Genomic DNA, 23,805 nt, shown 5'->3' on the forward strand with positions numbered 1-23,805 from the left:
TGGGGGAAAAAGGGAGAGAAGGGGAGAAGCGACACCCACCATCCTAACCGCATCATACCTGAAGATGAGGGATGGTCACACAATGTCAACCCAGGGTTCCCAAAATGCAGCATGCTCTAAGGGTACTGTTCAAGTGGTTTCGGCAGTTATGAAATGCTGCTGATTTTGCTGCTCCAAAGATGAGGAAATCCTTCCAAGGTTCAATGCCTTACAGTCTACGTTCTCCATTCACTCAGATACTTGCTGTCAAAGCTTGGTTGGGAGTTATCCAATTTGTTCTGCTGCCCTTCATTATCTGCTATAATACTAGAGGTCTTCTGCATGCCCCCAAGGTACTGCCATGTCCCCCATGTGCATCTGGGTATGCCAGCCACTTTACCCTCTTCAGCAACTGAGGAGGCCCAGTTCTGACACATGTACTTCCATGGTCAGACCACAGATCCTGCGATTTTCCCCATGGTTGGAGTTCTGACTTGGGGTCCAGTTAGGGGATCCCCAAAAACACCTCACCAGAGGCAACCCCAAAATTGAATCCTTGTGCATGCCAGTCAGTCAAGGGTCCAGCTCAATCCTTCACCCACAAAAGCCACACACACACTGGAGTTTGAAGTTTTTGGGTCAGTTCTGTCTCCAGCCCCATATCTTAGGCAAACCAAAAGATGCTGAAGCCTAGCCTAATCCTGTCCACCACACTAGCAGAAACTGCAGCCCAGTTAAGAGTGACCCCCAATTATTCCCACCAGGCCCACTTCCAGGCCTGGTTCCTGCGCATGCCATTATGTGCAGCAAACTGGTCTGATTTGTCTCACATTCCATTCAGCTTTTGTACATACCAATGGGTGTTGCATCCTAGCTCAGTCCATCTGATCCCACTGTCCAGCTCACACTTATGCTGGCAGATGCTACTGTCTGTCCAGCCAGGTCCACTCCCAGTCTTAGTCCTCATGCTCAATGACAGGAGCTGAAGCCACCAGAGGGTTGCCCAAATTCCTCTAGTAGGCTCACACCCAGCCCCAGATCTTGCACTCTCCAGGTGGCTCTGCAGTCCAGCTTGACAGGATTTGCCCTCATTCCCAGCACTTGCCAGCCAATGTTATGGCAAAGCCTGATCAGCTTGCACTTACTCTGACTCATGCATGCACTAGTGGATATGGTCACTTAGCCCAGTCTAGCTCTCCCGCTAATCCAGCTTGCAGGCAGACCAACAGGTGTTGTAGCCCTGCACTGCCAGGTCTGTCCCCAGTCTCAGTTCTCGCATTCAGCAGCAGGAGCAATGGCCCAGCAGGGAAATAGCCACTGTTCCCTGCCAAGCTCATGACCCCCCACCCCAGTCTTACATGTGCTGGTGGATGCTGCGGCCCAATATGGCACGGCCTGCCTCAGTTCCAGCTCATGCTGCTGGGTACTACAGCCTAGCCCAGCCCAGCCAGCCCCCAATCCTGGCTCTAATGTAACAGGCTGGTGTTGCAGCCCAACCTGGCTTGTCCTGTATCCCATCCTCATTCTCACTTCTGCCAGTAGGTGCTATAAACTGACCCAGCCTGGCCTGCCCAGCCCCCAGATCTGACCCACACATATGCCGGCAGGTACTGCAACCTGGCCTAGTCTGGGCTGCTCCCAGTCTTGGTTCTTGCACTCACCTGCGGGGCCTGCATCCTGAAAGAGGAATTTCCCAAGCTCTTCCATCAGGTTACCGCCAAGTGGCAGATTTCATGTATTCCTTTGGGTCCTTAGTCCGCCTGACTTGGTCCACATTCTGTCCTGGCAGTACAGCAGCCTTGCCTGACTGGCCCAAACCCATTCTAGCTCTTACTGTTGGGTGCTACAGCCCAGCCCTGCCACTCCCAGATCCAGCTCTCAAATGGTTCAGCACATCCTATGCCCACCACGGCTCTCACAAGCACCAGTGGGTACTAGAGCCTAGCCCAGTCTAACACACCCCAGACACAGTCCATAACCATGCCAAGGTATACTGCAGTCATGTCCAGTTCAGTTTGCCACACCCATTCCAGCTCTTGTGCTCACCAAGTAGGAACTGTAGCCCAGCCGGAGTGTCCCATTAGCCCCCCAACCAGGCCTGCTCCCACTCACAGATTCTGTACGTGCCATTGTTGCTCTCATTCAACCCAACATAGCCCATCCTCCATCCTGGCCTTTGCCATCGGATCTGCAGCTTGGCCTGGCCTGGCCAGCCCTCGGTCTGAACCCCATCCTGGTGCCTGCCTGACCTGCCCCCACCTCCACCCCAAGAACCAACCCACACTTTTGCTGAAAGGAGGACCTGCCTTGCCCGGCCTGACCAACACCTAGGCCTAAATCACTGCTCATCAGCAGGAGCTACAGCCCAATAGGGGAGTTCCCTAAGTTCTCCCACAAGGCTTATTCCCACACCAGATCTCAAATGCGCCAGTGGGTGCAAGGCCCTTATGAGACACAGTCTGCGCCTCTGTCTCAGCCTTTGTGTATGCTGGTGGATGTAGCACCCTGGCCGCCCCACACCCAATTCTTGGCTATGCCTATGGGTGCCGCATCCTGGACTAGCCCAGCCTATTTCCAACCCCAGTACCCATGAGTATCGGGGGATTCCACGGTAATGCCTCGCTCATCCTGTCACTACTCCCAGCTCGATGGCATTGTAGTTTCCCAGGGGCAGGTCCACATGTCCCCGACAGAATATGACCCCAGACCTGGTTCTCTAGCATGCTAGTTAGTGTCCTGGCCCAGGCTAACATTACTCATCCCCTGTTCTGACAGTCACCGGCAGGTACTCCGGTTGATTCCTGCCAAGAGTACCCCCCAAGCCCTGCCTTTAGTGTGCACTGGTGGGTGGTAGTCAGCAGTGGTCGATGCTCACTAGCCTGGCTTGGGTTTCCCACGTGAGTGGTACATCAGTCTGACCCAGAAAGGTCTTCCAGCTTCCCTCCTTCGAACCACTTGGTCTCACTCCCTCACTTACCTGCAAGTACAGTGGCCTTGTCGGTCAAAGTCCCCCAGAAAGTCATTCCTCACCTATAACATACTGCCTCAGTAGCCTTCCCTCTCACATATCCCCGTGTCTCCTTCCCTGAGAAATCCAGAGTCTCTGTGCCAGGGAGTGCATGGGCTATCCAGCCAAGTCTTTCCAAGCCTAGTCCTCTGGTTGGGTAGCATACTGGCCTGGAGCTCTGCCTACCCACCAGGAACCCAAGCTCATAGATGGGTCCCCACACCCCATCCTCTGGTACATGTTACGTCCTGGGACCGTAGCCCTCCACGTACCCAAAACCCAATCATGTTTAGTTTCCCAACACCAGTCCACCAATGAACCATGCCAGCACGCTAATCTAGGGCTCCCCTCTCCCCTCCCCAACCCTACCTGGATCAAGAACATGAGGAAATCCCCAGGCTTACTCCACCTGCCTAAGCATGGGCCCTAGGTCCCTGAATGCCGGTCAGCGCCATCCCTAAACTCTTTGCAAGTGTGCACCCTTAGCCCACATGCCAGCAGAAGCCAATATATTCAAAATTTAAGAAAAAAAATCTAAACAAGACTATTATACCTCTAGCAAAACTACCCTTCAAAAGTGAAAGAGAAATTACGTATTTTCCACATAAGCAAAAACTGAAGTGAATTCGCTACCACCATCAGTCTTACAAGAAACCCTGCAAGATGTCACGCATTAGAAGTAAACAATGAAACACATCCCACCACCAAATTTATTACCATAGCAGGCAGAATCATAATCCAGTAAATAAAATGACAGGTCTTAGTTCTTACCTATCCACACTAATTTTTGAATGTAAATGGATTACATTCAGCAACTAAAAGATCTAGGTTGGCTGAATGGATTAAAAAAACCATAATCCTATTACAGCAGTTGAGCACATCCCAAAGCCTTGGGACACTGCACCCGTGTAGGAGACCCAGAAGAGGCTCCTGGCTCCTGGCTTCAGATTGGCTCAGCACCAGCCATTGCAGCTGCTTGGGAAGTGAACCATCAGATGGAACATCTTCCTCTTTGTCTCTCCTCCTCTCTGTATATCTGATTTTCCAATAAGAATAAATAAATTAAAAAAAAAAAAGCCTCAGGACCCTGCACCAGCATGGGAGACCCAGAAAGAAGTTCCTGGCTCCTGGCTTCAGATCGGCACAGCACCGGTCGTTGAGGTCACTTGGGGAGTGAATCATTGGATGGAAGATCTTCCTCTCTGTCTCTCCTCCTCTCTGTTTATCTGACTTTGCAATAAAAATAAATAAATCTTTAAAAAAACAAATAAAAACCAAATTCTTTTAAAAATTAAATACAAATTCTTTTAAAAATTAAATACAAAACATTTATTTAAAGTAAATATTCTAGACTGGAGCTGTATTGCAGCAAGTTAAGCCACTGTTTTGATGCCAGCATCCCATATGGGCATTGGTTTAAGATCTGTCCAGCTCCCAGTTAATGTAACAGGGAAAGCCAAGTAGGAAGTCCCAAGTGCTTGAACCCCTGCTGGCTCTGACAACAGAGGAGACCATGACAATGAAACAAACATTTAAATCCTCTGGAAATAGGAAAAGGGCAAGGAAACCAACCCTGTGGACCCTCTAGAAGGAAAGCAGCCTACTGGCACTGAACTTCTCACCACCATCTGCTGCCTCCCAGATGCATTAACAGAAAGCAAGACCAGACGGTACTCCAGTAAAGGACACATATCAAGCAGCAGCACCTGCTGCACCATAACGCCCTGCCTATCTTAGCTTTTAATTCTTTCTTCCACGAACTCTTTTAAGCACCTTTATAACCCTCAGGATGATCAAAGGACTAAATTAAAAAATGTAAATAACAGGATGATATATGTTAAACACTAAGTAGCAGCAAAATTATCATTGCAACAAAAACCATAACGCTGACACACAGAACATGACCAGGACAGACTGATAAATATTTTAATTCTATTTCAGAACAAGATGAAACTGATGAGTCTGACTCCGTGAGAAATGTAAAGTTCCCATACCAACAAAAGATGAATTTAGATTAGCATGGTTACTAAAAAAATAGAAATGTTAACTACTAAAGAGCAAAAACAATTTTTTAAAGTTGTTTTTTTTATTTGAAAGGCTTATCTTACAGAGATAGAGACTGAATGCCTTCTATCGGCTTCCAAACAGCTGCATCAGCTGAAGCCGAGCTTATGGAAGCCAGAAGCTAGAAATTTCTTACAGACATTCCACATGGGTGCGCAGTTCCAAGGACGTGAGCCATACTCTGTGCTTTCCTGGGCCATAAGCAGGGAGCTGGGGTAGAAGTGGAGATGCCAGGACAAAAACAAGCACCCATATGGGACACCACAGCTACAGAGTGGAGGATTAGCCTGCTACATCACCTTGCCAGCCCCACAAATAAGCATTATTATCAAAGATTTACAATATACTCCAGTCAAACTTTCTGTGTTAACACTCCAAAAGTGAATATATAATGTCCAGGCTCTGAATGATTCCTTAAATCAAATCTCTTTACAAGCTGTGAATTATTTGAACTCTCCCACACCAAATCAATGTAAAAATATTACAGCAGAGATTCTTTCTTCACTGGTGCTGGGGGAAGAGGTGGCAAACATAAATTAGAGAAAAATGCTTATAATGAGAGTAGGCATGCAGTAAAAGAAATGATGTCTAAGCAAGTAAACAAAAAGTGTTTCAGGTGGACAAAGGACTCAAGAGAAGCCACCTAGGTTATGTGCATATTTTAAGTTAGTTAACCCTCTATGTTATCATCTGGAAGAACAGTTGGGCTCTGAATCCAAAACGCCTCATGGCCTCTTGTGGCTACCTGGGTCACCATGCTGCAATTCAACCTTCAAATCAAAAAGCTGCAGCAAAATAACCTGAAGATTCACTTTTCTCCTATCTTACATACTAGCTCTTCAAAACACTTTTGCCTTTTCTTACTAATTTACAATAATAATTTTTTTTTTTACTTTTTATTGGAAAGTCAGATATACAGTAAGGAGGAGAGACAGAGAAGAGAGGAAGATCTTCCGTCCGATGGTTCACTCTCCAAGCTGCCCCAACTGCGGGAGCTGAGCCAATCTGAAGCCTGAAGCCAGGAGCCAGGAGCCTCTTCTGGGTCTCCCATGCAGGTTCAGGGTCCCAAGGCTTTGGGCCGTCCTCGACTGCTTTCTCAGGCCACAGGCAGGGAGCAGCAAGGAAGTGGAGCAGCTGGGACACGAACCAGTACCCATATGGGATCCCAGCCTGTCCAAGGCAAGGACTTTAGCCGGTAGGCCACTGTGCTGGGCCCAGTAATTTTTTTTTTAAAGATTTATTTATTTTTATTGGAAAGGCAGATCTACACAAAGGGGAGACAGAAATAATCTCCTTCCACTGGCTCACTCCCCAAGTGGCCACAATGGCCATAGCTGAGCCAATCTGAAGCCAGGAATCTGGAGCTTCTTCTGGATCTCCCACGTGGATGCAGGGTCCCATGGCTTTTGGCCATCTTCCACTGCCTTCCCAGGCCACAAGCAGAGAGCTGATGGGAAGCTGGGCAGCTGGAATATGAACCTGTACACATATGGCATCCTGGCACATGTAAGGCGAGGACTCTAGCCACTAGACTACCGCACTGGACCCTATAATAATATCATCATGCCTGCAAAGATTCTCCTAAGAATTAAGTCTATTATAGTACATTTTTCTTTTCTTTCTTTGTTCTCTGCTTGCTTCTTTGTTTGTTTTGGTTTTTTGTTATTTTTGTATATCAGAGGTAGAGAAACAGAAAAAGAGAACTGTCACCTGCTGGTTCACTCCAAACATGTGCAATGGCGAGGGCTGGGCCAGGCTAAAGCAACAGGTCAGAGATTCAACCCAGGTCTTCTACAAACGTGTCAGGAATCCACTTACATCTCAATTATTTTCATTTTATATGAAGATAAGATCTTTTAAATTTACAGTTCACTCTCCAAATTTCCACAACAGTTACACTGGGTCAAACAAAGCCAGGAGTCTAGAACTCAATCCAGATCTCCGCATGGGTGACAGGGACTCAAGTACGTGGGTCTTCAACCACTGTGTTAGTAGGAAGCAGAATCGTCAGCAAACTGGAACTTGAACAAACACTCCAACGTGGAATGCAGGCACCCTAAACAGCATCTTAATCACTGTACCAAATGTTCACTGCTGTAATTCATTTTAATATATCCTCATAGAATTCTCCTATTCTTAACAGGATAAATTTACATAAAAATGCTTAATAACCCAATGCAAGTAAATTCTGGCTTTAAAATTGCTATCTTCCAACAATAAAAAGTAGGCAAAAGTTCCTAAACTTCACTTACTATTCAATAAAGCCATGAAAAGGTCACAAAATGGCAACAAGTTTATTATTTGTTTATAATTAATAACTAGCAGAAAGGCAGTATGGTTCAGTCTACTAACTACAGCCTAGGTTCTGCAATCAGTTTAATGTGTGCCTGTAGGCAAATCACTCAACATCTTTGCATCTGCTTCTTCAACCATAAAAAGGGAAAAATGCTGTTGATCTGCTTCCAACGGTTCTTCTAAGAAATAACTAATGATTATAAAACTTTAAAATGCTAATTGCCATTTTAAAAATTATGTAAGTGTAGTACTAAGGAATCCCTTATAAACCAATCATTCTGACCCTGGACATCTTTGGGAATCACTGCCTACAATGCTGTGGCCCCAAATTAATCTTTCCAACAAATACTACTAGGGATCCCACAGAACAGTATAGGTTCCTTAAGAATATCCCCAATGGCCTTGTGTGATGGTTCAATTAGCTAATTCTCCCTCTGCAAGAGCCGGTATATGAGCACCAGATTGTGTCCGAGCTGCTCCTCATCCCATCCAGCTCCCTGCCTGTACACTTTGGGGAAGAAGTTCTTGTGGCCATTTGGGGAGTGAATCAGCAGATGGAAGAGCTTTCTCTGTTTCTCCCTCTCTCTGTAAATCTGATCTGCCTTTACAATTAAATATACATATATATTCAAAAAGAAAAAAAGAATTTCCCCAACTACTGTGCCATACGGCAAAAGAAGGCACTCACCAGTTCTCACATCTATCCTTCCAGCGGCACTCTTACATGGCAAGCTTTCATTGATACTAACTGCAATAATAATTCACATAATAAGAAGCCATAATAATAATAATAATTCACACAATAATAAGCCATAATAAGCAGCACATGCATGTTCTATTCACCATCCAATAGCACTAGATTCATATATATTAATGTTTACTGAATACCTACTGAGGGTTAAACACTGCCGTGAGGCCTGTATAGGCATAACTGGCTAAGCTTAATCATAGTGGTCAGTCATACGCAAATAGAGAAACCAACACATTGAAGAAAATAAAATGTTGCTAAGTCCATAAAAAAAAAAAAAAAAAAGATACAGTGACCAGTACCGTGATACAGTGCGTGAAATCATTGCCTGTGTCACTAGAATCCATTCTGGAGCACTGGTTTGAGGCCCAACTGCTCCACTTTAATTCTAACTCTTTGCTAATATTTCTGAGAAAGCAACAGACAACGGACCAACTACTTGAATATACACAACCATAAGGAGAGACCCAGACAAAGCTCTCAATTCCAGCTTCATCCTAGCCCAATCCTAACCATTTGGGGAGTGAATCAGTGGACAGAAGATCTTTTAATCAGTCACTATGACAATTAAATAAATGAATCTTTACAAATTAAAATAATAAGATTGGTATGTATCAATACAGAACAAAAAAAGGAGCTATGCACAATATATATGAGTCCACTTTTAGAAATAAAAAAAAAAGTAATTGTAACTTTATATGCACAAATACAGGAAATGAGACCAGAAGTGTGTATTACAATTTTAATTATACAATTTTTAATAATCATTAAAAAACTTTACTGCTTTTATTGTAACTTCTAATTTTACTTGGAGTAGAAGTAGTTTAGAAAAATATTACAGAGGTCAGTTTCGGGGGCAAAGTGAGTTATACCTGTAGCACTGGTTCCCATATGGGTACCAGTTCAAGTTCCAGGTCCAGGCTACCCCACTTCTGATTGAGACCCCTGCTAAGGTGCCTGGGAAAGTAGTAAAGATAGCCCAAGTGCTTGGGCCCTTGCACTCATGTGGAAGACCTGACAGAAGTTTCTGCCTCCTGACTTCAGTTTGGCTCAGCCCTGGTCAATACAGTTCTCCGTAACTCCATCTTTTAAATAAATAATAAGGAAAAGAAAAATATTTTAACTTGAGACAAAGTAAAAATAGATGACTTACTAAATGTTAAAAGCTCATGATTTTTCTTTTTAAAAAAAACTTCACTGAGCAGCTTCCAGCAATAATGTTCAACAACAACAAAAAAAACCAGAAACTAGTCCCTTAGTAGATATCCGTATCAAGATAAATTTTAGGAGGCTAGCATTGTCACACTGTGGGTAAAGTCACTGCCTCCAATTGTGATTGTCAATGTGCCTAGGAAAGGAGCAGAGGATGGCCCAAGACCTTGGGCCCTGACACCCATGTGGGCAATCTGGAAGAAACTGCTGGCTCCTGGCTTCAGCCTGGTCCAGCCCTGGCCACTGCAGCCATGTGGAGAGTAAATCAGCAGCTGGAAGCTCTATGACTCCTTCCTTCTCAGTAAATCCAACACTCAAATAAATAAATAAAATATTTTAAAACAAAAATTAAAATAGCTAAGTATGTATAAGCTACCTCACTAAACTCTGACAGCAATAGTGCTTCCTTTGCCTTCGGGCCTATTCAGCTCTCCCCCACAACAGAGACTCTGGACCCTGGCAGGGCCTGTCACTCACCTGCCCTGTCCCCACAAACATACCATGCCAGATCAGCTCCACATCCCAACAGTGATATGATCAAAAGCTGGGAAAAAAAAATTTGGACTATATAAGCAAAACTAAAGGTGATTGTACCACCCAAAACAAGTATCTCCAGTGGTTCACCTTCTCCAGTAACAATCCTTTAGGTTTCAAAGTTTTATTAACCTTTCCCCTAAGAGAATCCCATTCAAAAAGATGACAGCAAATTAGAAAGGAAGACAAGTTATCATACCTTCTACATGAGGAAGGTACCTGCCAAATAAAGGTTAAAATGACAGCAGACAGTTCTTGGAATGAAGAAATCTGGCTTACTTTGCACTAAATATTTTATCTTTATGATTCTAAAAAGACTAGAATAACATGTTTTTCAATTATAAATATGCAACTTTTCCCCCAAGTAAACTTTTAAGCTAAAAAATTCATACAAGTGGGGGAGGTGGGCAGCGCAGTGGCACAGCAATATAATCCTCCACCTGGGATGCAGCAACTCCATTTGGGTGCCTATTAGAGTCCCAGCTACTCCACTGCTAATCCAGCTCCTTGATTAAGACCTGGGAGAAGAAGTAGAGGATGGGCCTGGCGCAATAGTGTAATGGTTAAAGTCCTTGCCTTGCACGCGCCGGGATCCCATGTGGGTGCCGGTTCTAATCCCAGAGGCCCAGCTTCCCATCCAGCTCCCTGCTTGTGGCCTGGGAGAGCAGTTGAGGACGGCCCAAAGCCTTGTGACCCTGCACCCACATGGGAGACCTCCTGGCTCCTGGCTTCGAATCAGCACAGCTATGGCCATTGCGGCCGCTTGGGGAGTGAACCATCAGATGGAAGATCATCCTCTGTCTCTCCTCCTCTCTGTATATCTGGCTTTTCAATAAAAATAAATAAATATTAAAAAAAAAAAAAGCAGAGGATGGCCTAAGTTCTTGGGCCCCTGTACACACATGGGAGGCTCAGAAGAAATTCCTGGCTCCCAGGTTCAGACCAGTTCAGCTCTAGCCCTTGCTAGAGCTGGCATGGTAGCTACCCCATGATACTGCATACCAAATGGTTTGTGTCACAGCTGCTTCACTTTCAATCCATATCCCTAATTAAAAGCCTGGGAAAGCAGTGAAAGACGGCCCAAACGCTTGTATCCCTGCACCAAGATGGAAGATCCAGAGGAAACTCCAGGCTCCTGGCTTTGGCCTGGCCCAGTCCTGGTGTTAAGGCCATTTGGGAAGTGAATCAGCAGAAGGAACGTGTGTGTATGTGTGTGTCTTTCAAATGAACAAAATAAATCTTTTTAAAAAAAACCAAAAATTCAGGGGCCATGGGGCTGACATGGTGGCATAACAGGCTAATTCTCTCTGTGACACTGGCATCCCATACAGACACTGGTTCATGCCCCAACTGCTCTACCCCCAGTCCAGCTCCCTGCTTAGCGGCAAAGCATGGCTCAAATCCTTGAGCCATGCACCCAAATGGGAGACCCAGATCAGCTCAATTCTGACCACTGTGGCCATTTTGGAGAATTAACCAGTTCATGGAAGATATCTCACTCTCTCTCTGCCTGTCTTTCCTTCTCTCTGTAAATCTGCTTTCCAAATAAAAATAAATCTTAAAAAAAACCACAAAACTTGAGGCCAGCATTGTGGCATGGCTTAGTCTTCTGCCTGTAACACTGGCATCCTATAGGGGTACTCATTTGATCCCTGGCTGTTCCACTTCTACTCCAACTCCCCACTAACATTCCTGGGAAAGCAATGAAGATGGCCCGAGTGCTTGGGCCCTTTCGTCCAAGATGGGAGACCCAAAGAACACTCTAGGCTCCTGGCTTTGACCTGTCCCAGCCCTGGCATTGCAGCCACTTGGAGAGTGAACCAGTAGATGAAGCATCTTTCCCTCTCCTCTCTCTGTAACTAGGCTTCTCAAGTAAATTTAAAAATATATATTTAAAACAATTTTTAACTTAATTTTTAAAACTATGATCACTAAGTCACTCTGAATATTATTTACATTGGTAAGATTTTACACATTCCTTGTATAGAATTAATTAACAGTAACTACAATTTACTGAGAACCTGCTATGTAGCAAATTACCCTTAGTCATTAGTCATCCCCTACTAGGTGGGTAGGTGCTGTAACTACTATTCAACTTACGTAAGAACACTCACCTTGTCAGAAAGTGTATGAAAACACTCCACAACCTGGTGTAGAAACTGCAATTTTATCTCAGGCAACTGATTAAAAAATTCCCTATCAGCTAATAGGACCCCGTACAGTCTCCAAGGACTGACAATGCAGGACTACACCAAGTAGTCTAAACAATTTTTTTTTGAAAGATTTACTAACTTATTTGAAATGCAGAGCACCAGAGAGAAAGGCAAAGACAGAGCGATTTTTGGTCCACTGGCTTACTTTCCCCGTGATTTCCACCAACCAGGACAGGAGGAAGCCAAGGGACAGGAATTTCAGCCTAGACTCCAGCAGGCTGGCATGAGCCCACGGACCTGGCTCACCCTCTGCTTCTTCCCAGGGGCATCAGGGAACGGCTAAGTCTGAAGCAGGGGAGGCAGGATCAAATCTGTGCTCCTGTGTGCGAGGCCCACATTGCAACCCACTGCCTTCCAACACTGGTCCCAGCATAATGCATTTTGGTTTTTTGTTCTTTTTTTTTAAAAAAAAAGATTTATTTTTTATTACAAAGTCAGATATACATAAAGGAGGAGAGACAGAGAGGAAGATCTTCCGTCCAAGTGACTGTAACGGCCGGTACTGTGCCGATCCGAAGCCGGGAACCAGGAAACTCTTCCAGGTCTCCCACGCAGGTGCAGGGTCCCAAAGCTTTGGGCTGTCCTCAACTGCTTTCCCAGGCCACAAGCAGGGAGCTGGATGGGAAGTGGAGCTGCCGGGATTAAAACCGGCGCCCATATGGGATCCCAGGGGGTTCAAGGCGAGGACTTTAGCCACTAGGCCACACTGCCAGGCTAGCATAATGCATTTTGAATATATTCAGTTAGTACTCACACAGCATTACAAGGTAGCTATTATTATCTCCAACTTGCAAATAAAATAAAATTGGTACTTAACTTTCATTTAAAAAATAAGTAACTTTATCCAAAACTCAGCAGCCAAGTAAAGAACAGGAGTGAAAACAAACCTCGTTCTTTCCAAGCCATATGCTCTTAATCACCAAGTGTCACTATTTACTGAGTACTTAAACCAAACAAAGATGGTTTTTACAGTAACATTCCTGTGTAATTTCTACCATGAGTAAAAAAGAGAATCCTTTCCTTTAAACGCCATTTGCTCAAAGGTGTGTTAAGTTTATAAACCTTATTTGTGCTGTTAAAGTGTTTTTAAAATGTGATTTTTAAAAAGAATTATTATTATTTTATTTGGAAAACAGGCACAGAGAAGAGAAACAGAGAAAAAGAGAGATCTTCCACCCACTAATTTACTCCCCAAGTGGTCGCAATGGCCAGAGCTGAGCCACTCCAAAGCCAAGAGTCTAGAGCTCACAGGTTTCCCCATCTGGTTGCAGGGTCCAAAGGCTTGAGCCATTTTCTTCTACTTTCCCAGATCATAAGCAGGGAGCTGGATCGGGAGTGGAGCAGCCAGCATAAAAACGGTGCCCACAGGGGATGCTGGCTCCACAGAGGGAGGCGTAGCCTACAACCCCACAGCACTAGACAGTCCCAAGAGTGATTTTCAGTGAAATCTGATAATAGTAATGAGCAATTATTTAATGACATCAAGAAAATATCAAATTACCAGATGGTAACAACAAATCCTTTAAATGCAACTTCAAAAATCCTAGAATTAAATCATATTGTCAAAAATTTATCCATGATCCAAGAAAATGGCTTAAATAAGAAAAACTCAAGAAATGTCTTACTATCCAACACATACTGCTATCTATCATTCTTCTTGTATCTCCCAATTAATAAGACTAAAATTTTCACCTTAAAAATGATATGCAATCCTGGCAATGTGATGTTGCAGTCAAAAGGGTCACCATAATTTCAGCATCCTATATGGGTGCTGATCTGAATCCTAGCTCTTCCACTTATTTTTTTTCCAAAGATTTATTTTATCTCTCTCTCTCTTTGTTTTTAAAGATTTATTTATTTCTATTGGAAAGGCAGATACATAGAGAGAGGAGGAGAGACAGGAAGATCTTCTGTCCAATGATTTATACTCCCCAAGTGAGCCGCAATGGCTGGAGCTGAGCCAATCCGAAGGCAGGAGCCAGGAACCTCCTCCAGGTCTCCCATACAGGTGGGTGCAGGGTCCCAAGGCTTTAGGCCATTCTTGACTGCTTCCCAGGTCACAAGCAGGGAGCTGGATGGGAAGCAGGGTCGCCGGAATTAGAACCGGCACCCATATGGGATCCCGGCGTGTTCAAGGTGAGGACTTTGGCTGTTAGGCTACCGCACCAGTTCCTCCACTGCTGATCCAACTCACCATTAATGCACGTGGGAAATCAGCAGACAATGGCCCAAGTGTTCAGGTCCCTGCCATCCACATGGGAGACTTAGAAGAAGATTCTGGCTTCAGTCTGGCCCCAGTCCCTGCAGCTGCCATGATTTGCGGGAATGAATCAGTTAAGTAGACGGATCTCTCTCCACCCCTCTCTCTAACTGTAATTCTGCCTTTCAAATAAATAAATAAATCTTCAAGAAAATTTTAAAGCAAGTGATATGCATTATTTTGTGAAAGATTTCATTCTTACAAATCAATAGTGTTGGCCTAGAGAATTAGTTCCTCCACCAACTTACTACCACCATTAATGTAAAGCTGGGAAAACAACAACACTATACAAGGCAATGCTGAATTTTAAACTTACCTCTAACAGCTAAAAAAGAAAAGTGCACATAGCTATTCAATTAGATATTATCCTTGCCTCAGATAATCCCATTAAGGTAACTGTACAAAATGTTAACAGCAATCACACAAAAGCCATTTTTAAAAGTCAGTGGAAAATCTAAAAGAAGCTTATCTCATTGCAAAAATATCCTGAAATCCACTGTACACTCATTACATCAATTTTATATTGACCTCATAAATAACACCCAACGTTTCCAATTTTAATATAAATATTCTCACATTTGGGGGTAGTATTAAGGCATACTGGGTAAAGTCACCACCCAATCCTATATGGGTGTCAGTTCATGTCCCAAATACTCCTTTCTGAGCCATCTCCCTGCAAATGGCCTGCAAAACCCAGCAGAAGGTCCAAATCCTTGGGGTCCTGCACCCACAAGGGAGACCATGTGGGAGTTCAGCCTGGCCCAGCCCTACATGTTGCAGCCACCTGTAAAGAGAACTCATAGAAGAAGATTCTCTCACACTCTCTTTCTCTCTAACTTTCAAATAAAATAGGGATAGCGTCACAGCATAGCCCCACTTATAGCACCTGTTTGAGACCTGGCTGCTCTACTTCCAGTCCACCTCCCTGCAAAAGCCTGGAAAAACAGTGAAGGAAGGATGGTCCTAGTCTCCAGTTCCTTATATCCACACCCACATGGGAGACTGAGAAGAAACTCCTGGTTTCTGACTCCTGGCTTTGGACTGGCGCAGAACTGGTCGTAGTGGCTATTTGGGGAGCGAAAATATCTCTTTCAGTAACCATGCCATTCAAATAAATAAATAAATAAATCTTTTTAAAAGAAAATAAAAAGATTTCGAAAATCACACTATTTCCACAGAAAACTTAAATGTCAAGATTTCATGAACTACTAACAATAGCAGAAATGTAGCGATTTTTATCTTGAGAGGGTTCTCAGGACTGGTGCTGAGGCCTAGCAAGTAAAGCCATAGCCAGCAGCACCAGCACCTCATACGGGCACCAGGTCAAGTCCTGGCTGTTCCACTTTTGATTCAGCTCCCTGATAAAGTGCCTGGGAAAAAAGCAACAGAAACTGGCCCAAGTGCTTGGAACCCTGCACCCATGTCGGAGACTCACAAGAAGTTCCTAGCGCCTAACTCCAGCTTGGCCCAACCAGCCACTGTAACCGCCAGCAGAGTGAAACAGTTGATGGAAGATCTCTGTTTCTTCATCTGTCTATAACTCTGCCTTTCAATAAATCTCATTTTTAAAAAGTGATATAGATCCATAAAATGGAGTATTATTCAACAATAAAAACAGAACAACGTACTGACACATATAATAAATTGGATAAACCTTAGAGGATGGAGCCATTTGGCAGAGTGATTAAGATTCCACTTCAGGGGCCCTGCACGATAGCCTAGTGGCTAAATCCTCACCATGCATGCCCCAGGATCTCATATGGGCATCAATTCTTATCCCGGTTGTTCCACTTCCCATCCTGCTCCCTGCTTGTGGCTTGGGAAAGCAACAGAAGATGGCCCAAAGCCTTGGGACCCTGCACCTGCATGAGACCTGGAAGAAGTTCCTGGCTCCTGGCTTTGGATCAGCTCAGCTCCAGCCATTGCAGCCACTTGGGGAGTGAACTAGTGGACAGAAGATCTTTCCCTTGTTTCCTCTTCTTTTTGTAAATCTTTCCAAGAAAAATAAATCTATCTCTAAAGATATATAGAAAAGCACGAAAAATTATAAAACGGATAAACCTTGAAAACATCATGCAAAGTGAAAGAAGACACATAGTTCACTGATGCCAAATGTCCCAAACAGGCGAATCTTTACAGGTTAAAAAAATAGATTAGGGATCTCCAAAGAGGATAAGGGAGAGTGGCTGCTAATGGGCAGAGATTTCTTTGAGAGGATGAAAATGTTTTGGAGTTAGACAACAGAAGTGAATATAGATACAGTTAGATAACAGAAATTAAAATACTGAAAAGTAAAGAACTGTTAAATTTTTAAAGTCTGAATTTCATGGCACAACAACTGTATCTCACCATTTAAAATTCAAAAACAAAAAACTGAGAATGCCCCTCTCAATACTTACTGCTCACTAATCAAGGAAGCCTAGGAGTTGGCAATGCCTCTGGCTATACACAACTCAAGGAACCCCACCACCACCACCACCACCAAGCAATCACAACAGAAAGGTTTTGTAAAGCACAGTTACCCCAGGGTGCTACTGATCTGCTCATCTGCAAGCAGCAGCAAGCAGAATCTTGACTTCATATCCAATCCATTCAAATCTGTTCATCCCTGCTTTCAAATATTTACCCATCCTGTGACTTCTCTGACCAGGACTCTCTTTGACAGTCCTGCAACTGGGCTGCCTACTCCCACCCCTGTTGTCCTACGCTCTGTACATTGTACTTACAGTTTCCAAAAATTTGTATCCAATCACTTCACTCTCTGGCTGAAGATCCTTAACCATTTTCTAAGACACTCGATTTTATCTAAGTTCCTACGATGGCCTATAATGCCTTCCTTGTGTTGTATGGGTCTTTACGACACTCTAGCCTCCTATCTCACCACCCCAGTCCCACTGGCCTTTCCATTCCTTCAATATGCCAAGTTCAAACAAGCCAAATACTTTTAACCTCCATTCTTGCTTTCATTTGTCCTGCAGGAACGCTCTTCACCCCCCCAAAAAAAACAAAAACAAAAACAAAAAAAAAAAACAGACAGGCTTCCTGTAGCACGTTTTCATGTCCTCATACTTATAAAGTCACCTCCTCAGGAGGCCCCTCCATCACCACTCAGAGCAGCACCTCCTGTCACTCTAACTTCCTACTCTGAATAGCACTGCTCCCTGCTTTAGGCTTAGCACCAGGTCTGGCACGACGAGGCACACAGTCTGTGCAGTGATGAAGTGTACTGGCCAAGTTGACCAAAAAACACATTTCTCAGTGAACTGCGTACTCATTTAGCTTTTTTAAAAGATATGATAAGCAAAGAATTAGCAATACGGACCGAAAGCATGTCAATGTTTTACAAAATTACCTGTTCATCAAAGCAATCACAAGTATACAGCACTGAACACGTTCTCCATATTACAAATCTTAAAACTTTTCAAATACCATGTAAGAGTACTTCAAAAATTCATGGAAAATAGAATTAAAATAAAAATTTACTTTTTGGTTCAAAACAGCCACACTTCCCCCCACTCTGAGTGAATTAGGTCCTGAATGCCTCAGACCTTCTACCCTGCCCCACTCCTGCCGCGTTAATTCAGGCCCTCACTCACTTCGCACCTGCTTCCAATCACATGTCACTTTTCAGTTACTACAGCATTATGAAATCTTTCTGCAATGCAAATCGAGCATCTTCAGGCATTCGTAAAAACCTTCAGTGATTCTATGCAGCTTTCAAGAAAATTTCTGACCCCTCACTTCATACATCTTCCATCACTGCCTTTCTAGCCCACCCCAAAAGCATGTTTTATGTTAATTCAGCCACAGCAAACTATTTACAATCTCTAGAAACATCAACCGATTGTGTATCTTCCAGTGCTAACCCTTTCTTGTCTGAAGCACACTGTTACTACTATTTGAGAAGTAGAGAGACAGAGCAAGTTCACAATGGCATGATTTGTCAAAGCTGGGAGCCAAGAACTCAATTTAGGTTCTCTACGTGGGTAAGCAAGAACCCAACCACCAGTCATCACCATTGCCTGCCAGAGTATGTACGCACCAGAAGGAAACTAAAACCACCAAGTGGAACCAGAACCCAAACTCCGCATCCGAATGTAGTAAGGGCATCCCAACCACTGACTCCTACTTTCTCTTTTTAATCCTCTTTGCCAAATGAAAGTTTCAACATTCAGTTAAAACACGAAGTCCAACAGAAAACTTTCACTAGCTCTCTGGATCAGATGTCCTCTTCTGTCATCCCAGAGTACTCACCAGAATTGTTACATGATAAGTATTCTTATAATTCAGTTTGCTGTATGTTTTATTTTTCTTGTGCTAAATTTTAAGTTCCTTGATTTCACCTATATTTCACACAGCCGAACACATGGAAGGAGTTGTTAAAAAACGAAAGGTTTGGGGCCAGCCCAGTGGCATAGCAAGCTAATCTTCCACTTTGGGCAGCAGCATTCCCTGCGGGCACCAGTTTGAGTCCTGATTGCTCCACTTCTGATCCTAATTCCCTGCTAATGACCTGGGAAGGTAGCTGGCTGTACCCATGTGAGATTCCTGGAAGAAGTTTCCAGGCTCCAGATCAGCCAGCAGTGAACTAACAGATGGAAAATCCATCTCTCATCTCCCTACCTCTTGTAACTCACTCTCAAGTAAAATAAGTAAAACTTAAAAAATAAAATAGATGAATAATTTATGAAAAGGAGGGAAGAAAAGGAGAGAGAAGGAAGTTAATAGGACTGCAAAGGAGTGAAATTTTTAATGCACAGGGCTTTAACAGGGGCATTTGTCATCACTCCATTTTTGTGTGATATATTTTTATATGGTTTACATGGTCAGTGATTACTGAAGACAGAAATGTACATGTGAAAAAACATACCTACCCATATTCTAAGTGTAACCAGTTAAATCACTCTTCCCCTTCAATATTGTGCTCGTCTGGCCCAATTTCATTTGAAAGTTTACTGCAATGTAATGACGTTAATAACAAGCATAGTATGAACGCAGAAAAAGTGTTAGGAGAAAAGTAGGAAATAAATGTGACATAATTAAAATTAAGTCTTTATGAACTCTGGGACCAGTGCAGTCAGCAGCAGACTAATCCTCTGCCCTGTGGCACCAGCATTCATGTGGGCGCCGGTTCCTGTCCCAGCTGTTCCACTTAAAATCCAGTTCTATGCTTACGGGCTGGAAAAGCAACGAAGGATGGCCCAAGTCTCTACATGAGAGATCTAGAAGAAACTCCTGGCTCCCAGCTTTGGATCAGTTTAGCTCTGGCTGTTGTGGCCAATTGTGGAAGACCTTTTCTCTCTAGTTCTCCTCTATCTGAAAAATTTGCCTTTCAAATAGAAATTAAAAATCTTTAAAAATCTATATAATAATAGGTTAATAATCTAATAATCTATCAATTCCTAGTTATGTATTACTATTGATGTTGAAAGAGCACAACAAATAAACTCAACAACTCAACACACTATACAGCAAATCTTTTGTGTTACAAACATGTTTGTCAAAAATATATTGTGCAAAAAAATATAGCCACATAAAAGTACACTAGCCAGTAAAAGAACTGTTTTTACATAAATGTCTTCTAAAGGTAATATTACATGAAAAGTTCTGCTCAAACATAATATTTTGAATGGAATAAGAGGAGTACTCCAAAAAGTTCAGGGAAAATGAATCTGGGTACAAACATTTTTAAAATGCAGGCATAGATTTTTTTTCAAAATACACATATTCTGTATTCTGTTAGCTTTTTGGAGTTGTCTCATATGCAAGGATATTTTTCTTTATTTTGGGATTTTGAAGAAATGATCAGAAGCTATTAATAAATCCTCCTTCACTTACCACCATACTGTGTAATTTAACAAAAAAAAAAATTGTCACTAATAGAACAATTCAAATTTCAAAATTTGCTTGAAAGTACAAATATATCTGGTAAGATGCAATAAATGGTATAAATCCTTCTATAGCTCAATTGTCATTGTTATATTGAATTTGGGAATATGAAAAAAAATTTTAGGCTCAATACAATCAACATCAAATATGTTGGAGTTGCAATTTTTGCTAAGGCAAAATATGAATCATATGCAGCTTGTCATCTTTTGGTAGAGTAAAAGGTATAAGAAGTAAGTTTTTAGCACCAATCATTACTAGTAAATTCCATAAGAGTACCTGTTACAACAACAGGAAGTTCTTTTCATATAAAGTTAAAAATATCTCTTTCCTTTTAAAATCTTTTCACATTAACAGTACATTTTTATAAAAAGCAGTAAGAATGGAAATAGTGAACACTTAAAACTAGTAGGTCAAAAATAATACCAAAAAATTTGCATTTGCCTAGTACCATTTTTAAAACTAAGGTTTCAAATATACTTTCATTTTTCACAGACAAGTTTTTGCTTTCTTGTTTGTTTTCTTTAAGGAAAACTAAAGGAAGAGAAGAATATCTAAAAGACCTTCAACTTAAATCTCTTTTAAGTAAACATTTACAGAGTACCAAAGATGTGTCAAGCACTACACTGGGAACTGTGACAGATTACAACATTTGTTCCAAACTAAACCCTGAATTTATTCAGCTTCTAACACTTTTTAGTATATATTATTCAACTCAGCCCATAAGTAGTTTTCAGCCAACATCCAGGGAAATACATGGTTTTGCTAATAAATCAACTTTTTTCTTGTTCCACACAGCAGTTCTAACAAAAGAGGTTTGTTTCTCAAACATCACTGGTTATGTTTTCAAGAAAGCAAGACAGCAACTCAGCCCGCACAAGCTGTCTCAGGCAGCTCATGGTGCCCACACTCAAGAAAGAACCGGACTAAGGTACTTCCAATAGTGAGGATTTCAAAAGCCACAGCTTTTATTTTCTTGCACAAACAACACTACAATAATGTTTGTTTACATTTTCATAAATAAATAAATAATGAAATTTGTAATTTCATTACAAATTGGAACTCAGATGAAGTACTGAAAAGGCAGTCTTGATCTGAAGATATATTTTTGAAGAACCAGTTCAAAGGAACTGTCAGAACTAAGTGACACTTACACCCTAACCTACGGTGCTGTGCTGCTGCGCTTGTTAACCCGCTATCCCAGCACAGCGCCTCTGCATTTGCAACGGATGACAAAATCCCTGCCAGCACCTAACTCCCACCAGTTGAATCAACCTTTCAGATACCTCGTGCTTTTTATAGAGTCATGTATATATCCTCACAAGTGAAAAAAACAAAACACCTGGACTTCTACTGCTATAATTTCTCCCACCAGCTAGACAAACTGCGTTTTTTCAAAAGAGATCCTCCATTTAGTCAACATGTTTACATTGAAGAGGAACCCGGCCATCCGTTTTCCCGGAACATTACAATGCAACAGAGCGACTGACAATTGCAGACCAAAGAGATCAATAATAAGGGGGGAGGGGGGAAGGGGAAACGCACAAGCCTAAATCCCTACATACACAAAGAACAACGGCCAGCTCTGGACTGCGGAAAGATCACCAAAATTCCCTCTTAAAATCTTCAGATGAGGAGGATTTTTTTTGTGGCTATCAAACAGGTTTTCTACTAGGGAAAAAAAAATATATCCACAGTCCCGTTCGCACACTAAACAAGATTTTCTTTCAGCAGGGTAACCGATAGAACCACAATCCAGTTTCGTTTCTAGAGTCAGATGACTTGACCTGCTTTTTGTTTTCCCTTTGAAAACACTTGTACACGCGTGCGGTTCCTCTGACCGTTCCCTATAAAAAGCTTCCGTTCTCTACGGAGCCATCAGCCTCCAGGAGACACCCTCTAACTCACTCCCAACAGAACAGCCTAGCCCGTGCACCTGCCCCCAGCTCATCCCCCTCTCCTCGGGGGACAGGTCTCAGCGCCAAGGCCACCAAACACACCTTCCTCTCCCCACAGCGCCGCGGCTCCAGCCCCTTTGCTCCTTGAATCCTAAAACCCAGGCAGGCGTTCGTTTTCTGCAGGCACACATACCTTCATGATGACTCTGGGACCGCGTTCCCCTCGAAAACACCAGATTCACCTGCACCTGGAGGGGAAACAAAAGACACCCGGTTACCACCACCGGCACCCCTCTGCACTGGCGGAGGAGAAGGGAAAGAAGCCAGCCAGCGATGTCCCGAAGCCCAGATCGGGAGGACACCAGCCCACCACCCCCAGATCACCACGATCCGATATGGGGCTTCCTCTGGCCTCGCCGTCCCCGCAAACCCAGCCACCTACACAGCTCGGTAGCTTCCCGTCCCCATTGTCGGGACCCGACGGAGTTTCCCGTCTCCGACAATGACGCCATTTCTGTCAGTGAAGAAACTCACAAGCCCGGCCGGGGTCCGACATGGGGCTGGCCGGCTGGCCTTCCCCAGGGCCTCGTCGCCCAGCAGAGCGGCTCTGCTCCCCGCTCCCCGCCCCCCCACACCGGCCGCGGCAGCCCCACGTCGGGGCCGGAGCCCGGCCGGGGGCCCACCCCAGGGGCCACACCGGCCAGACGGGCCCCAGGGCCGAGGGCAGGACCGGCCCGCCGCAGAGCTTCTGCCCGCGTCCAGACCAGCGCGAGCGAGATCCTCGGAAACAGAGGACCCCTCCACACACACACACCCCGCCTGGGCCCCCCAGCGAGGGCCGCTAAACCGCTGAGTGTGCGGCCGCCCAGCCGGGCAGGGGCTGTTCGGACTCGGCAACTGCGGGGGCCCCTGGGAGGCAGAGGCCCCGAACAGGGGCGCGGGTGAGACCACCACAGCGATCTGCTCCCCTGCTCCTCGACCAGGCCCACGGACTCCCACAAGAACCCCCACCCCTCCTTAGGAGACCGCGAAAGCCCCGGAAAATGTCCCTACCTTCCTCGGAGGCGAGATCTGACCCAGGCACGTCCAGAGTCCCCTCTCCTCCACCGCCCCCCCAAAACCAGCAGGCCCGGGGGAGAGATGGGGAAGAAGGGCGGTGGGTCCAGCGGCTGCTGAGGCTGAGGCTCCGGCTCCTCCTCCTCCCGCGGCGGCGACTGGTACCTTTGTTTGGCGGCCGCCCGGGCTTCCTCGCTGGGGGGAGGGGGGACGACGAAAAATCCCTCCCGGACTGGAGGTCCGGGCCCCCAATCGCGCTGCCCTCCAGAGGACGATGGCGATGGGTCCTCTGCGGCTCCCTCGAGGCAAAGGTCCAGGCGGCGGCCGTGGCGGCGGCAAGCTTAAGCTGAAGAGTCTCCCTCAGCTTCGGCGCCCGAGCTCCTCACTCCGGACTCGACTGACGGGCAAACATCGGTCTACCTACCCCCCTCCCCGTGCCTCCCCCTCCTTCCCTCCTCTCTCCCCTCCCCTGTTTTTCTTTCCCCTCCCCTACCTCGTTCCCGGATGGCCCCTCAGACGACCTTGGATTGGTCAGAGTTCTTTAAAACCCGCCTATGCTCTCTTCCTATTGGCCCGGAGGATACAAACAACGACGCCATTTTCCCACCAGTTCTATGGAAACAGAAAGTTACTCCTCAAAGCTTCCCGGGAAA

General features: G+C 44.4%; 1 protein-coding gene across 9 annotated transcripts in view; it reads right to left on the bottom strand.

Annotated features, from left to right (window-relative positions):
* ARID4B (AT-rich interaction domain 4B) overlaps positions 1-23,694 on the bottom strand; it is a 118,080-nt gene extending 94,386 nt beyond the window's left edge. For 7 of the 9 annotated variants that reach the window (XM_004578526.4, XM_058669370.1, XM_058669369.1 and 4 more), the window contains exons 1-2: positions 23,150-23,579; positions 22,290-22,344 (exon numbers count right to left, since the gene is read on the bottom strand). In XM_004578526.4, coding sequence (XP_004578583.2) covers positions 22,290-22,295 — 6 coding nt within the window. In that variant the 5' untranslated portion in view covers positions 22,296-22,344; positions 23,150-23,579. Of the gene's footprint in view, positions 1-22,289; positions 22,345-23,149; positions 23,580-23,645 lie in introns of those variants that run through there. The other 2 variants (XM_058669368.1, XM_058669367.1) reach the window with 2 other exon arrangements.
* Between the last annotated feature and the right edge of the window lie 111 nt (positions 23,695-23,805).

The sequence above is a fragment of the Ochotona princeps genome, chromosome 10 (assembly GCF_030435755.1).
Source record: "Ochotona princeps isolate mOchPri1 chromosome 10, mOchPri1.hap1, whole genome shotgun sequence".
Taxonomy (NCBI): domain Eukaryota; kingdom Metazoa; phylum Chordata; class Mammalia; order Lagomorpha; family Ochotonidae; genus Ochotona; species Ochotona princeps.